The following is a 16,460-nucleotide window of genomic DNA, read 5'->3' on the forward strand; positions in this document are numbered from 1 at the left end:
GAACACTCCTCCAGATGTGCATCATACAGAAAACCACAGCAGATTTATCACCGTTCGCTTATTTGCCTCACATTGGAAAATCTGCTGTCCTTCAACTCAGAACAGTCTTATTTAAGTAAAAACTGATTGTACAACATGACAATATTTCTGATCCTCCCAAATACTAGCTCTGCAGCTAAATAACCTGCTCAAAGAACTTCCAAACAAACAACCTTTTGAAAATGACCATTTATTGACATCAGGAATTTGTCATTCATTCAAGTAACGAATATTACATATTACCTGTAAACAGGATAGAAACTCTTAGATTTGATGAATACCATTAGTATTTAGACACGGTATTTTGACACTAAATACCATTAGTATTTAGACACCATTAGACATGGTGAAGCCTTCCATTGTTTGCTGGAGCAGACGAGAAGGAGCAGAGAGCCAGATAAGAAATTACCTGTTAAAAACCTGTTTAAATAAGTTTAAAGCACTTTGTAGTAAGAACTTACCTCGTAGAACTGTTTAAATCATTTAAAAGCATTTTTGCGGGCTTTTTGTATTTACCGCTTTAAGAATTCTGAGGGAGTGTTTAGAAGGGAGTTGTGGGCCAGCAGGCTTTAAATCAGTGCCAGGTTTAAAAGGAGGCCTGGTATAGACAGCGGGCAGCGTCGGAGCGGGCAGCGGAGTGAGAGAGCAGCAGAGTGAGCTACTAGGGCTTAAGATCAAAAGGGCTTGAGAGAAAAAGGGCCAGGTAAGTTTGTGTGGAAATTTTCAATATTACCACAGTGAATAATGGAGGGGCATGTGATGTGTTGTTTCTGTATGATGTGGGAACTGGTGGACCCCAGGGTCCTTCCCAGTGACCATGTCTGCAGTAAGTGCAGGTTGCTGGAGGAGCTCCAGCTCAAGGTAGGCGAGCTGGCCTCTGAGTTACAGACGCTGAGGCTCATCAGGGGGAGAGAGGGTGCCATTGTCAATGGGGTGCAAGTGACATCCACCCCCCCTGGACTGGCTAACTCTAAGGGTCAGCAACAAGAGGGGACTGCTGAGAGGAGGAAGGGGGGTGGGGAGAGGAGGAAGGGAGATGGGGAGCAGACGCCTCAGCCTCTCAATCTGCATAACAGGTTTGAGGTTCTTGCTTCCAGTGTGGACGAGAACGAGGAGGTGAGGTTGGTGAGCAAACTGCACACGGTACACTGATGCAGCAGGGCATAGGCATAGAGAAGGTGAAAAGGAACGTAGTAGTAATTGGGGATAGTGGGGTGAAGGGTATTGACACTGTCCTTTGTCACAATGACAAAGTGCACAGAAGGGTGTGCTGTCTGCCTGGTGCTCGGGTCCGGGATGTCGCATCTGGGCTGCAGAGGAACCTGGAGTGGGAGGGTGAGAATCCAGTCGTTGTGGTACATGTGGGTGCCAACGACGTAGGCAAAATGCAAACTGAGGATCTGGGGAGGGAGTATGAAAAGCTGGGAATGGAATTAAAAAGTAGAACCGACAAGGTGGTTATCTCTGGGCTACTGCCTGAACCGAGTGCAGACGGGCGTAGGGTTGATAGGATTAAGGAAGTGAATGGGTGGCTCAGGGATTGGTGTGGGAGGAATGGGTTTGCATTTATTGGGCATTGGCATCAGTATTGGGGTAGGTGGGACCTGTTCAGGTGGGATGGGGTTGGTCTGAACCGGGCTGGGACCAGAGTCCTGGCGAATCGTGTAAAGAGGACTGTAGACAGGGCTTTAAACTAACGGGGGGGGGGGGGGTGTGTGTGTGTGTGTGTGTGTGCGAGGGTAGGTGACATTACGGGGTCTAGAGTTAAGGAGACGGTACAGGTAAGGGTAGAGGCTGAGGATGTCCCAATAATAAAGGGAGTAGGGGGTGTGAGTATGGTTGGTGGCGTTCCGGCAAATAGGGTCCAGGTGAAGGCTGGGATGAAGGCACTTTATCTGAATGCACGAAGCATTCGGAATAAAGTGGATGAGCTGATGGCACAGATCAGCACAAATGGATATGATCTGGTGGCCATTACACAGACGTGGCTGCAAGGTGACAGGGACTGGGAGCTGAATGTCCAGGGGTATCAAGTGTTTAGGAAGGATAGGCAGGAGGAAAAAGGGGGTGGGGGGGGGGGCGTAGCTCTGCTGATTAAGGATAGCATCAGGGTGGTAGCAAGGGATGATATAGGAACCAAAGAACAGAACATGGAATCGTTGTGGGTAGAGATTAGGAACAGCAAAGGGAGGAAGACGCTGGTGGGTGTAGTCTATAGGCCCCCGAATAATGATCTGGAGGTGGGGTGGGCTGTTAACGCGCAAATAAGTGTGGCATGCAGGAATGGGACGGCCGTAATTATGGGGGATTTCAATCTGCATATTGATTGGACAACCCATGTTGGACGCAGTGGGCTCGAGGAGGGGTTCTTGGAATGCTGCCGGGATAGTTTCCTTGAACAGTGTGTGTTGGAGCCTACGAGGGAGCGAGCTATCTTGGATCTGGTGTTATGTAATGAGGCGGGTAGAATTAGGGACCTTGCGGTGAAGGATCCTCTTGGGGAGAGTGATCATTGTATGGTGGAGTTTCTGGTGCAGATGGAGGAGGAGAAAGTGGGTTCCCGGACACGCGTCCTTTGTTTGAACAGAGGGGAGTACGGTAGGATGAGAAAAGAATTGGCGAATGTGGACTGGGGGAGCGCATTGGAAGGTAGGTCTGCTGAGGAGCAGTGGAGGATCTTTAAGGAGATCTTTCTTGGTGCTCAGCAGAAATTTATTCCGATGGTCAAAAAGGACAGTAGGAGGAGAGGTAATAAGCCGTGGATAACGAAGGAGGTGAAGGAAAGTGTTAAATTAAAAGTGGAGGCGTTTAGAGTAGCTAAGAGTAGTGGACGAGAAGAGGATTGGGAGAGGTTTAAATGTCAACAGAGATTGACAAAGAAGTTGATAAAGAAGGGTAGGAGAAACTATGAAGCTGGGCTAGCGCTTAATATAAAAAAGGATAGCAAGAGTTTTTATAAATATATAAAAAGAGGCTGGCTAGGGTGAACATTGGACCCTTAGAGGATGAGAAGGGGGACTTAGTGGTAGGGGATGGGGATATGGCTGAGGTCTTGAATAACTTTTTTGTTTCAGTCTTCACGGAGGAGGACGTGAATAATTTGCTGGGTGTTAGCGATGGAAAGGTGGTAGGACTGGAGGGTCTTGATGACATTACTGTTACTAGAGAGGCGGTGCTCGACAGACTGGAGGGGCTGATTGTGGACAAGTCCCCAGGACTGGATGGAATGCATCCAAGGGTTCTGAAAGAAATGGCGGAGGTGATAGTGGATGCCTTGGTGGTTATTTTCCAGACGTCGCTGGATTCCGGGGAAGTGCCGCAAGATTGGAAAATGGCTAATGTCACGCCGTTGTTTAAGAAGGGTGCCAGGCAAAAGGCAGGGAATTATAGGCCGGTTAGTTTAACGTCTGTTGTAGGTAAAATGTTAGAATCCGTCATCAAGGAGGAAATAGCGAGGCATCTTGAGGGGAATTGCTTGATAGAGCAGACGCAGCACGGTTTCGTTAAAGGGAAGTCGTGTCTGACAAATTTACTGGAGTTCTATGAGGATGTGTCTAGGGCGGTGGGTAGAGGACAGCCAGTGGATGTGGTCTTTCTTGATTTTCAGAAGGCGTTTGACAAGGTACCTCACAAGAGGTTATTGCAGAAGGTCAGGGGACATGGAGTTGGGGGTAGGGTGTTAGCGTGGATAGAGGATTGGTTGTCAAATAGGAGGCAGAGAGTGGGGGTCAATGGGTGCTATTCGGATTGGCGGTTGGTGACTAGTGGAGTGCCCCAGGGGTCGGTGCTGGGGCCTCAGCTTTTTACCATTTATATAGATGATCTGGAGGAGGGAACCGAGTGTATGGTGTTGAAATTTGCTGATGACACCAAGATTGGTGGAACGGCAAATTGTGCGGAGGGTGGGGAGAGTCTACAGAAGGATCTAGATAGGCTGGGCGAATGGGCCAGGAAATGGCAAATGGAATTTAATGTTGGCAAGTGCGAGGTGGTCCACTTTGGTAGGAATAATGGTAGGAAGGATTATTACTTACGTGGCGAAAAACTGCAGCAGGCGACGGTGCAGAGGGACCTCGGGGTCCTTGTGCATGAGTCGCAAAAACCCAGCCTGCAGGTGCAGCAGGTGGTCAGGAAGGTGAATGGGATGCTGGCCTTCATAGCGAGGGGGATTGAATATAAAAGTAGGGAGGTCTTGCTGCAGCTGTATAGGGCATTGGTGAGGCCGCAGCTGGAGTACTGTGTGCAGTTTTGGGCGCCGTACTTACGCAAGGATATTTTGGCCTTGGAGGGAGTGCAGAGGAGGTTTACTAGGCTGATTCCGGAGTTGAGGAGGTTGAACTATGAGGAGAGGCTGAATAAACTAGGCTTGTACTCGTTAAATGGCCTACTCCTGCTCCTATTTCTTATGTTCTTATTAGACTGAGCATCCATATCTCTGTGTACATACAATAATCCACACCAAGGCCACTGGGGAATCAGCAAAGCACGAAGCTTTTGTTGCTTGGCCAATTATCATTCAGAAATTCCTAGAAAAGCTACATAGCTTTCACAGCTTTCCAGAACAGTGTCCCCTCCTGAATAAACAATTTCATAACAAGGAAATATAATAATGGTTGTCACCTTCCATTCTCACTGAAAGTTGCTGGAGGTAGTTACTGAAGATGCCGTAAAAGCAGGTGTTGTAAATGGCATGCATCGATAATGAAATCCCTACTGAGCCTGAACTTTTCAAATCTGTCATTCTCTGATAATTGATGCAATTGTCTCAGTGTGAGACTGACTTTGCAGTTCTGCCCAAGACATCTCCATTTCAGAATGTGGAAGCACTCTGACTTCTGAGTCAGAAGACGGTAACTTTAAGCCCTACCCCAGAGACTAGAGCACATTACTTAAACTGACAATTAACTGCAATACAGAGTGAATGATAGAATGTTGGAGGTGCTGTCTCTCTGATGGGACATTAATCACAGGTCCCATCAGCCCTCTCAAATGGATGTAAAACCATGTCATTCCCTATACAAAAAGTAATCACCCTCTGCATGCCTTAATGCCCATATTTTCTCTATTCGTTTGTGGGGCGTGGGCGTTGCTGGCTGGTCAGCATTTATTGCCTTTCCCTAGTTGTCTTGTGTAAGGTGGTGGTGAGGTGTCTTCCTGGCACACTGCAGTTCATATATTGTGGATTGACCCACAATGCATTAAGGAGGGAATTCCAGGATTTTGACGCAGCAACTGCGAAGGAACAGCAAGATATTTTCAAGTCAGGTTGGTGAGTGGCTTGGAAAGGGACTTGCACTTGGTGGTGTTCCCATATACCTGCTTGCCCTTGTCCTTCTAGATCAGGGGTCTCCAAACTACGGCCCACAGCGGGTCACATCCAGATTGGAGTTTGGAGACTGCTGTTCTAGATGGAAGTGTTTATGGTTTTGGTAGATAGAATTTCTATAGTGCATCTTGTAGATTGTATATACTCCTGGGTGCGCTGGTGGTGCCAATCAAGCAGGCTGCTTTGTCCTGGACGGTGACAAGCTTCTCGAATGTTGTTGGAGCTGACCCATCTAGGCAAGTGGGGAGTATTCTACCACACCCCTGACTTTAGGCAGCACAGTGACACAGTGGTTAGCACTGCTGCCTCACAGCACCAGAGACCTGGGTTTGATTCTCGGCTTGGGTCACCGTCTCTGTGGAGTTTGCACATTTTCCCCTTATCTGTGTGGGTTTCCTCTGGGTTCTCCAGTTTCCTCCCACAGTCCAAAGATATGCAGGTTAGGTGCATTGGCTATGCTAAATTGTCCCTCCACATACCCAAACAGGTGCTGGAGTGTGACAACTAGGGAACTTTCACAGTAGCTTCATTGCAGTATGAATGTAAGCCTACTTGTGAGTGATAAATAAAGTTTTACTTGTACCTTGTATTTGGCGGACAGGTTGTGGGGAGTCAGGAGATGAGTTACTCACCACAGTGTTCCAAGCCTCTGACTTGCTCTTGCAGTTTAGTTTCTGGTCAGTGGTAATCTCAAGGATGATGACAGTGGGGTATTCAGTGATGATAACACACTTGGATGTCAAGGGGCAGTGGTTAATATGTCTTTTATTAGTGATGGTCATTGCCTGACATTTGTGTGGCACAAATGTTACTTGTCACTTGTCAGCCCAAACCAGGCTATTGTCCAGATCTTGTTCCATTTAAACATGGACTGCTTCAGTATCTGAGGAGTCATGAATAGTGCTGAACATAGGCGAACATCCACCTGATGATGGAGAGGATGTCATTGATGAAGCAGCTAAAGATGGTCAGGCCTAGGACACTATCAGAGGGGCTCCTGCAGAGATCCCTGGAGCTGAGATGATGACACAACCATCTTCCTATGTGTCAGGTATGACTCCAACCAGCTGACAGTTTGCCCCCTCCCATTGATTCCAGTTTTGCTAGGGCTCCTTGATGCCACACTCAGTCAAATGTGGCCTTGATATCAAATGCAGTCACTCATCTCACCTCTGGAATTCAGCTCTTTTGCCCATGTTTGAACCAAGGCCATAATAAGCTGAGTGACCCTGGCAAAACTCAAACTGGGTGTCACTGAGCAGGTTATTGTTGCTTGATAACACTGTGCTGCTTCTGGCATGCCCTCCTGTACGCTCCATTGAACCAGGGGTTAACCCCCTGACTTGATGGTAATAGTTGAGTGGGGGATATGCCAGGCTACAAGGTGGCAGATTATGTTGGAGTACAGTTTGATTTGAATCTCAGCTCACTAACTTTTGGGAATTAAGATTGAGCCCTTTCTCCTTGGTCTGCAAAATGACAATTAGAACTGAAGCTCTAATGCCTCCAAAGTCAGACATGATAGAGTTTTAGTCTAACTTCTTTAAAAAGTTACAAACTTAAAAAAGATTTTCAGGAAGTTCAGACTCACTTTATTGTACAAATAAAATCACATACATACAATTAGAGGGGAATACATTTGTCATTAAGCATTTCAATTAAGGGAAATGTGCCTTTTCTATTTACTAGTTTCTAGGTCTATGGAATACATACAGTATAGTAATGACCTGAAGGCACATTATTCCCATTTGTTGCCTTTAATGCAATAGTAAAAGCAAATAATGTGGTGTCAAATCACATATTCATTAGCTGCAGAACCATTTAATGGTGGAGCAAACTGAATTGGCTTTTTCCTCATAATATCCACAAATATACATTGATCATTTAAAACTACAGCCTCAAAATGTCCATGTTGTATTTTTTTAAACACGCAGTTTTATAGGCGGTGAATTATTTTAGGGTCTATTAAAAAGAAACGATGTACAAAACTGGAACACTACCAAAAAGAAACTGGCAGTAATTAAAGGCATTTGTTTGGCAGATTTTGTGTTTTGACAATGTCTTTAATCAGTGGGAAGCGACGTATGAAATAAAATGGAGTTTTGTCCAGACTACACATTGTTGCCACCACAACAAAACAAAACAAAAGGTAGAAATCTTTGCAGAGGGATTCTTACATAACATGGTAGTGGACAGGGATTCCAGTGATTAAAATGCACTTGTCAGGAAAAAGGTATTTGTTTGGAGGTTGAGGCTGGTGCAAAACTTGGCATGAGAGTCAGGAGATTACTCCTTCTTGAACCCAGCAGGACAAATGGGCAGAGTTTGAATACTGGATAGCAGGAGGCCACTATAGCGGATCCAATGGAAATGATCTCTAGAAGTTCAGCAGTTGGGAAGAGGTTTGGGAGAAAGTACAAGAGGTCAGTGGGGCTGGGAGTGGAGGAAAGGAGTCCACAGCCCAAGAGGCCTAACCTTTCCTTGTAGGAAAATCTTGCTGGCTTCCACCGAGCATCTTCTCAGCTGCTTCGACCAAAGATTTTAAAATCAGGAATCCCAAATATCAACAGCAGGGTTGGTGTGGATAAGTTCCATGATCCATTCTTACTTCCCATCCTCTCAAGGCAGTTCTCCTTTAAGCCTTGGTGCTGCCAATGCACTTTCACATATTGAGCTGCAGAACAATTTCAGGGCAGCATCATGTAGAACTCAATACTCAAGACTTAAACTAAAATAAGAGCTGCCAATTGTACCATCAGATGGGTAGCACATTATTAAGTGTCAGTGGAAGTTAATCAAAGATTACTTCACCCCATACAATGATCATGACACACTGTAACCTCTCCCGTCCAGAAATCTATTGTTTGGCAACAAAAGTTGTCCAGAAATCTTTTGAGCAGAACTATATGTTCCCTCAATGCCATCAGGGTCATTATAGTAGAGTAATTCTACTATAGAGTGGAACATGGAAAATACAATATTTGGATAGATACAACAATTTTTATTACTGCTTTATAATGTTTGTTTAGTGTTTTAGGTGAATATTGATAGCTATGGTGTTTCCAGTTCACACACACGATTAGGCGTTCAAACACCATTCTATAATACAGAACTATTCCAAAATCCAAAAATGACTTGGTCCCAAGTTTTCTGGATTGGAAGGTTGCAGTGCAATTAACATAAAAACCATTTGTATTCTTAAGAGTGGAGCACAATGAAGATGAGCTAAGAATAATTTGATTTTGTTTGTGGAATGTTTGATTAGAAATGAGCAAAACTTCCCCTACTATTAGCTGCCATTTGTAATCATTTTATGAGGTCAGCTTTTCAATGCTTTTTATCCTCTTTACCATGTACCTTCCTCTCCAGAAACAGCAAATGGTGTTTATAGAGTTCACCACCCTACCCCCCAGCTGTGTAGTACCTTTCCTGACTGCCATCGTTCACAAGCCTTGACAGTGATTTTTCACCGACTATTTGACCATTAGAAGTGTCATACCCAGCTCCTTTCTTGCGTCTTGCATCTGTATGTGTTTTCAGGGGGAGGCAGAACAATGTGGAAAGGGAACAGTTTAATCGATGTCCCCAGCAGGCCAGGGACATTGCTATCTGTAGAAATCAATTAAACACACACACAAATGGAGCTTTTAGGGCCATTTCTGGATATGGCGCGCCATTCGACAAAAGCACAAATTTAAGAATTTCAAATCACTTCACTGGAAAACCACAACGGTCACAAATTCCATGCATTGACTCCCATCTGCTCTCCTATCAAGTGAACTCAAAGTCAGGAAAGGAGCTTTCTGAACTGGAAATGATCATTTTCAATTTACAGTAAAGCGTATTAATTTAATCTACAGGAGCGAGAAGTCAAACAATTAATACATCAGCAGCTCTTACATTAATATAATTTAGTCTAATCTTTTAAAAAGGAAATAAGTGTTACAGTTTATGGACCACAACTTTTGCACTTTAAAGCTACAATATTTAACAAAAGACTCTAAATCTTTTTACCGTTTTTCCTACTTAAAAATATTTACAATGTATTGTAGCAGTTCAATAAGGTTCTCTTCAGTCGCAGGGCACTGGCTCACTGGTGCAGGGACCCTGAACGGCGGTGGGGGCAGGGGGGAGGGGGAGAGAAAGACCAAAAAACATCGACATCAAACAGAACAATGCGATTCTCTGGAAAAGGAAACAGTGCAAAACACACATTAGCCGCTCATTACTAAAAGTGCTTCAATACAGGGTGGAAAGGAGAAAGTGCTCAAAATCTGTAATAAATAGCCAGATACAAAAGCAAAATTTCAGTCAGGACGTAAAATAAAAATGTAAATCTGCCATCCAGGGAATCTCATTAAACAACATATCTAAATATTCGGTAGCATGTGCTAAGAAATCAGCTCCATATCATAGCGTCATGAATTCAAACAGTAATATATATATATATATATATAAACGCGTGACAAGCCCAGCAACCACGTAGAGTACAAACCAGAATGAGCCTATTGCACACATTTTTCAGATTATGCTTTGTTTTTCCCATATGTCTACATGCAAATAGATGTAATTGTTGCATTTTAAACAAAATACATATGTTTGATTAAATAGAGATGGTTTGTACCTTTTTATTTATTTTATTTTCAGTCCCTAAGCGTTCTCCTTATCAGACACTGCTCCTTGTCCAGTGGGTGAGGCAGAACGCAGCCAGCTCCCAGCCTCTTTAAACGATGCCAGATGTTGCCTGACAAGGTTCAAGGGTTCACGGGTAAATTGATTTCCTTCTTCCCCTGCAAGCGGAACCACCTGATCTCATCCCATAGTGTCTTTGCGTTGTTACAGCACGGATTGTAAGATTACCAATTTTGTGGGAACACGGGGCAGGATTTCCCACCCCTATTTGCATCGGACAGGTTCGGAAACAGGAACTAAAAATATCACGAGAAGCGTCTCGTTTTACGTCAGTGTAAACAGGTGACACGATTGTCCCCTACCTCAGTGATAGGGCGTGTGATGGCTGAATGGTGTGAATCATGACGGGTCTCTGAAGGCGTGCTACTAGCTGAGAAGATCTGGGGAGCGAGGGTGGTGGAGGAGTACTGCCAGGCACCCCTAGCACTGCCCAGGAATGCTGGAATGGTGTCCAGACAGTGCTGGGAGTAGGCCCAAGGGGCCTCCAGGGTCAAGTGGTCTGGCTGCTGTGCGCTGGGGCAGACTTGAAAATGGCACCCGGGATCCTTGCGTTTCTAGGTGGATGGTGGGGTTGGAGAATCAGAGGCTGTCCTGCCAGCGATACGTAATGGAACCCAATCCTTGAAAGTTTTTGTTCCCCCATAAATTGCTACACTCTATGGCAGAGAAAGCCTGTAGGAGGCTTCAACACTGCTTTTCTGGCTCACCCGCCATCAGCCTTTGCCAATTTGTGGGAAAATTTTGCCCTTAAAGTGGGAAGTCATGTCCAATTATGCTTGGTGCTCTGAAATATCAACGTACTTACATTGTTACCAATAGTCTATTGTTACCAGGAGTCTACCAAGCCGGTGTCCTCAGCATACACCTCTGAAGTGATGAGACTGTACAATATGCATTAGGCAGGAGAACAGGCTCAGTAGTTTCCATATTGGCTGTCTCAGACATATCCTCGGCATCTTTTGGCAGGACAAGGTTCTTGAGCATTCCAATTCATCAGCATTTACTCATTGCTAAGCTAATGACACATGTGCTGACTCAATAACGTACATCAATTGGATGACAGCCAGATAGCCAAAAACATTTTGTGCAACGAACTGGGTCACAACCTCCGAGTGTCAACACGCTGCTACCAGGACACCAGAAAGCGAGATATGACATTGACACTGACAATTGGGAGACAGTGTTGGAGGGCCATGAGTTCTGGAGACTGACTGGAAGCACATAGGAAGAGGTGAGCAGAAAAAAAACCTCAGCTCGTCAAGAGGAAGACCTAGAGAAAACAGAGCAGCAAATCCTGTACCTTCTCAGCCCACTCTAGCCTCTGTAACAAATGCAGAGGCTGTCATAACAGTGTGTGATTCCTGAGCCACACCAAGCGATGGTTAACACAGCGTTGACCAACACAAGACGGAAGACTGCCACGGAACATACCTCTATTTATTTGGTTTTTTGTAACCAATGCGATGGATGCTATTTTACTGGGTGTGGGTCTGGGAGCCAATGTTGATAATCCATATGTACCCACTCCAAATGTAACCACACAATTTTAGGGGAGGACAGATGTGCCAGAAGAGGTATTTACATTTCCCCACTTAGCAGCCATTACTTTTGAAACATATATAGATTTTTGTTTTGCAGACAACAAGATTACTTCATACAAGAGCGGTAAATATCATAAAACATATGTAAAAAGTCAAATTTGACATTGACCCAAAAAATGTACTTACAGCTATTTAGACCACGAGTTACGAGCTATGTTGTAATATTGTCACAAGGCAGCTTGAATTGAACTAGACTTAACATTTTCAATACATTTTTAAAGAAATAATATATATTTCCAAATAAATCTTTTACACATAAGACTCCTCAGAGAAAAACACTTGTTCAAAATCTTCAAATTTTGGATCACTGCAGCACTTCTTTTGCCATTCATCCTTGCTTTGGAGCATGGCGTCAGTCACTTCCTGTGTTTTTATCAAACAGTTCTCAGCATCGAGCTGAAAAAAATAATCTTTAACCGCTTTAGCTGCACGATGGGAAAGAGTAATAGAGCACCTACTATGAAACTCCTGCTTAGTTGTGTGATCTCCACTTGTCGATGTGAGTGGTTTCTTCTCCTGAAGCATCTCACCCCTTTTTTGAGATGGGCCTGCATTAGGCACATTCTCACACATCTCCCCAGGGCTCTGAGTGTCTGTGTGAGCAGGAATGACTAATTCAGACACATGTGGATTACCTTCTTGTTGAGCAAATGTTTCTCCCGGCGTGAACGAGCACGACTGTTGGCGTGGCACCGACTGAAGAGACAACTCCGAATTCTGCCCATAAAAGACAGTCCGAGGAATTTGATCAATTCTGCTCTGCCCTGAAGAAGTCTGATTAGCTGTACTCAACGGAAGAGATTCACAAGCAATGGAGCTCTCCAGGATTTCCTGGGAATCAGAATATCCCTGTTGGTGCAAAAGCTTCGAAGATTGGACTGTCAATCCTTTTCCTTTCCCAGCTGTATTTTGCAGTGATGACCTGATTGCTTCCTGATTGGAAAGTGGTTTAACTGACTGGCTTCTGTTTGCATGTTGAGCCATACTTTCTGCAGTCACAGGGGAAACATTTAATTTGCCACAGGCCAATTCTTTATCTACTAAGAGTGGATTGCACTTGCCTTTAAATTTGTATCCTTTCTCCTTTCTTTTAAGTGTCCAACTTCCATTTTTCTTCAGCCAGCTATTGGGGTGCATTGTGACCGAACCCTTCTCACTGAAGCATTTCAAACCTTCCCCCGTCACGCTAATAGTTCTCTTGTGTCTTTCTAGTGCTGTGGAGGAGGAAGTCAAAGCTGTGCCCGGACCCTGAACAGGAGACAGGAGGCCAGAAAAGTATTTGAAGATACCGGGGTTAGCTAGCGGAGCTGTTTGGCCCTTCCGATCCTGCATGGCAGAGCAGGAAGGCGAGAAGGTTTCAGCCGGGGTGAACACATAGTATTCTGCATTGTGTGTGAATGCACCATCAAGTGAACTCATTGAGGAGCCGGAGGGTGAAGTTCCAGGTGAAGATAAACTGGAGTTACTAGTCTTTGAAGAGGTATTAAGTTTGAGGGGCAGAGGTGGCTGAAGTCGGCTACTGCTGTGTGCCCCCTTCTGTGCAACTTTCCGACTGCCATTGCTGGACTTGTCCAGGTCAAAGCCCTTGTTTATGCGTTTCTGACTCTCAATCTGTAACCTTTGCAACTGAGCAAGGTAGTTCCCATCCGACTGTGTCATGACAGCATCACAACTAGTTTTACGAATTACAGTCTCGTGATTCTGGTCAAGTTGAGAAAACTGTGAAGCAGGAGGCAAAATATTGGGCTCTGAACATCGTCTATGTCTTCTGGGGCCTGTGGGCTTCTTGCAGGTGGAGTAACCATAAAAGATGGAGTCCGGGAGATCATTTTTAGAAAATGGAGAGCTCTCACTTACATTCTGGGAGGCTGGAACCTTCACACCACTTCCTCCATCCTCTGTTTGATCGAGATCACAGTCACTCCAGGTTAGAACGGAGTCCCGACTTCGATTGTCTTCATTTCTCTTTGCCATTAGGTTAGTTGATGGAGAATCAGTGTCATCATTGAGCTCATTTTCCAAACTATCATAGGAGGAATCATGCAATTGAAACGAAGAGAGATCTGCATGAGGAAGTAGAAAACAGACTTTGTCTGAGAATGTTGGAACAGAAGAAATATAGAGAACAGAAGAAGATAATTTGTCCCTAAAATGCCAGCCTTTAAGGTCAGCCCCACTATTCCATTCTCTCATTTTTCATTCTTCCTCACTTGAGGTACACTTAAATAAGTTACTAAATCCATTCAATGACCATTCCCGTTCCTTTATACAGCAAACCATTGCCCTTTGGGGAATGTATTTCAGTGTATCTTCCTGATTCTAGTTTTCAGATCAGGCCCTTAGTATTTGATTCGTCCACTATAGTAAACATGCTGCAGTATTCTTCATAATCTCAAAACTCTCCAATAACATTGATTGTTTCTCCTGGCAAATAAAAAAACCTGCATTCCATAAAACTTCCCACATCCTCAGCTATCTAAAATGATTTTGTGGGGGGGGTGGGGGGGGCAGTGGCAGTGACAGCAAAGAAGTGTTTTTTGAAATGCAATTGCTGTTGTGATGTGGGGAAACACAGAGGGCAGTACGCACACAGCACGTTTCCACAAATGGAAGTGAAATAACTACCTGATAATCTGTTTTAGTGATCTTGGCTGAGGATTCGTGCAAGAGTCAGATAAAGCCATGAGATCTTTTAAAGCAACCTGAGAGGGCTGTTTGGGCCTCTCCTTTAACATCTTTTTGATATCTCTGGCAGTGAAGGACCCATTTAGTACTGCACTGTGAGTGCCAGTCTAGATTATGGGGTGGAGGTTAAACCATGGCCTTCAGGCTCAAGGGGCAACAGTGTTATCAACAACCAAGATTGATACTGTAATATAAACATATTGTTAAGAATTCAATTCTTTTCTGCACTATTCAGCACCAGTTTGTGCATAATATCAATATCTATAAATAGGTTTACCCACAGCTAACTCATAACACTACTTCATGGAACATGACCTTCATTGCATATACAAAAGGCTTTCACTAAATTTTTGCTTTAGTTGCCACTCTCTAGGCTAATAAAATGCAGACAGCAGGAGCGCAACTATAGAATCGGCAGTCAAATCATGCCAGCTTCCTCCTTCCCAGGATTAAAGTTCCGCTTTAGTTATCAACACCATTTCAAAAGAAAACTGCAAAAGGGGAACATTCAATCTGTATATAACTACATTTCAAAATAACGTTGTAATAAGTCTTAATACAGTGCCTGGGGCCTTTGCATTTGTACAATAATGATCCACTGTGTTTGATACATCAGACCACTATGCTCTCCCCACCCCGCCCCCCAGCACCCTTCTGCTTTTGCTACACCAATGTAATGAAAGGAATGAACATTCCTCTCGTTTGAGTAATTTTTACTTCTCATTTTAAATGTTATTTTTCAGCGGGCTGTCTAGTTAATTTTACATCAGTTACCAACTTTGGGGCAGTAAAATTGTTGCAGACACCCTCCTAGAAACGCCATTAAAGCAATCAAATTCAGATATGCAGTAAATCCACAATCTCTGGTAAATAGACTAAAAACTTTGTGATCGCTTCTTTGTTATTTGTAACTTTGTGCCATAAGGTAGTTCAGGAAAAATGTATGCTTCCACATTGTATAGGTTCTTGCCAGAGGGTACAAGTTGGTGATTACTTGTACGCGGTTTGCAACCCATGGTCTTAACATTAGATTAATTTAATTTATTATTTTAAATATTGTTGACAGGATAACAGCTTCATTACCTGACCCATCATCTCTACTTTCGCATTTCCTCGCAGATAATGCTTCAAAAAGGGAAGTGAAGACATCTCCAAAGATCCTGCAGCAGTTTTCAATTAGAAACTGCACAAACAAGGCAACCTGCAGAAGGAGAAAGGCCAGAAGTGTGAGTTCATTGTTGTAAATTTCTGTTCCAAGAACTCATGCTGGCACCACATGCTTCGCATTGTCAGCAGTCAGATGACAGCAGGACACGGAGCATTTACAGAGTCAAATGTGCAATTGTTCTGCCTTTTCCAAAACTAGGAAGGTAGTGCAGATGTGGCACATCCCTTCAAGCCACTCTGTGAAGCTTGGAGCAAAGAAAGGCCAAGTGCCGTTAACCCACACATTCCCCATTAGCAAAGCTGTACAAAAACAAGTCGAGAATTCTTGGAAAAAATATTTTAGTTGGCTTACTTCAAAAATATAGATACTTGAAATCCCAAAGCAATTTAGGGGCTAACCATAGAAACATTAAACTTGCTTCTCACAGTTTTGAGTCTTCAGAATGTGTGAAAGGCTAAAATTGTGAATATGGGTGTTGTTTAACAATCAAATTACTTTCTTTAAATTCAGTTAAGGAGAAATGCATCAGAGTAAAGTTCATCTTTGGCAGGGGCACAGGATGGGGACTAGCGGATCAGCTGGCTGTACAGCTGTCAGATTATTCCAATAGCGCAGAGACGCTGCAGGAATGTAACTCCACTCAGAGTTCAGGAACACAGTCCAATAGTGTAGGATTGCTCAGAGCCATTCCAGTGCATAATAAGGGCATTGAGTGCATTGAACAGGAAAATTGGGTTGTCTGTGTAGTAATCAGTGGTGATTGACCCACTTCATCTTTTTTCTTCTCTTGCCATACTTATTATTTCTTTCCAAATATATTTTTAAATTAAAATATTTGATCTCTTGGTAGCGAGGTAATCAAATTCTCCTGCCAATGCTGACCTCTATTAGTTTACAATTGTAGAATTGGAATGCATTGTGTTTGCCCCTATGGATTATAGGATCACGA

At 43.9% G+C, this 16,460-nt stretch overlaps 1 protein-coding gene across 4 annotated transcripts in view; it reads right to left on the reverse strand.

Annotated features, from left to right (window-relative positions):
• Nucleotides 1–6,946: 6,946 nt before the first annotated feature.
• Nucleotides 6,947–16,460, reverse strand: part of LOC145349038 (rho GTPase-activating protein 20-like) — a 94,039-nt gene continuing 84,525 nt past the window's right edge. For all 4 annotated transcript variants that reach the window (XM_080197284.1, XM_080197285.1, XM_080197286.1 and 1 more), the window contains 2 exons: nucleotides 15,427–15,544; nucleotides 6,947–13,721 (listed from right to left, as the gene is read on the reverse strand). In XM_080197284.1, the coding sequence (XP_080053410.1) occupies nucleotides 11,908–13,721; nucleotides 15,427–15,544 (1,932 nt within the window). In that variant the 3' untranslated portion in view covers nucleotides 6,947–11,907. The remainder of the gene's footprint in view (nucleotides 13,722–15,426; nucleotides 15,545–16,460) is intronic.

Source organism: Carcharhinus amblyrhynchos, chromosome 10 (genome assembly GCF_965287045.1).
Source record: "Carcharhinus amblyrhynchos chromosome 10, sCarAmb.v2.hapA, whole genome shotgun sequence".
In the NCBI taxonomy this organism is placed as follows: Eukaryota; Metazoa; Chordata; class Chondrichthyes; order Carcharhiniformes; family Carcharhinidae; genus Carcharhinus; species Carcharhinus amblyrhynchos.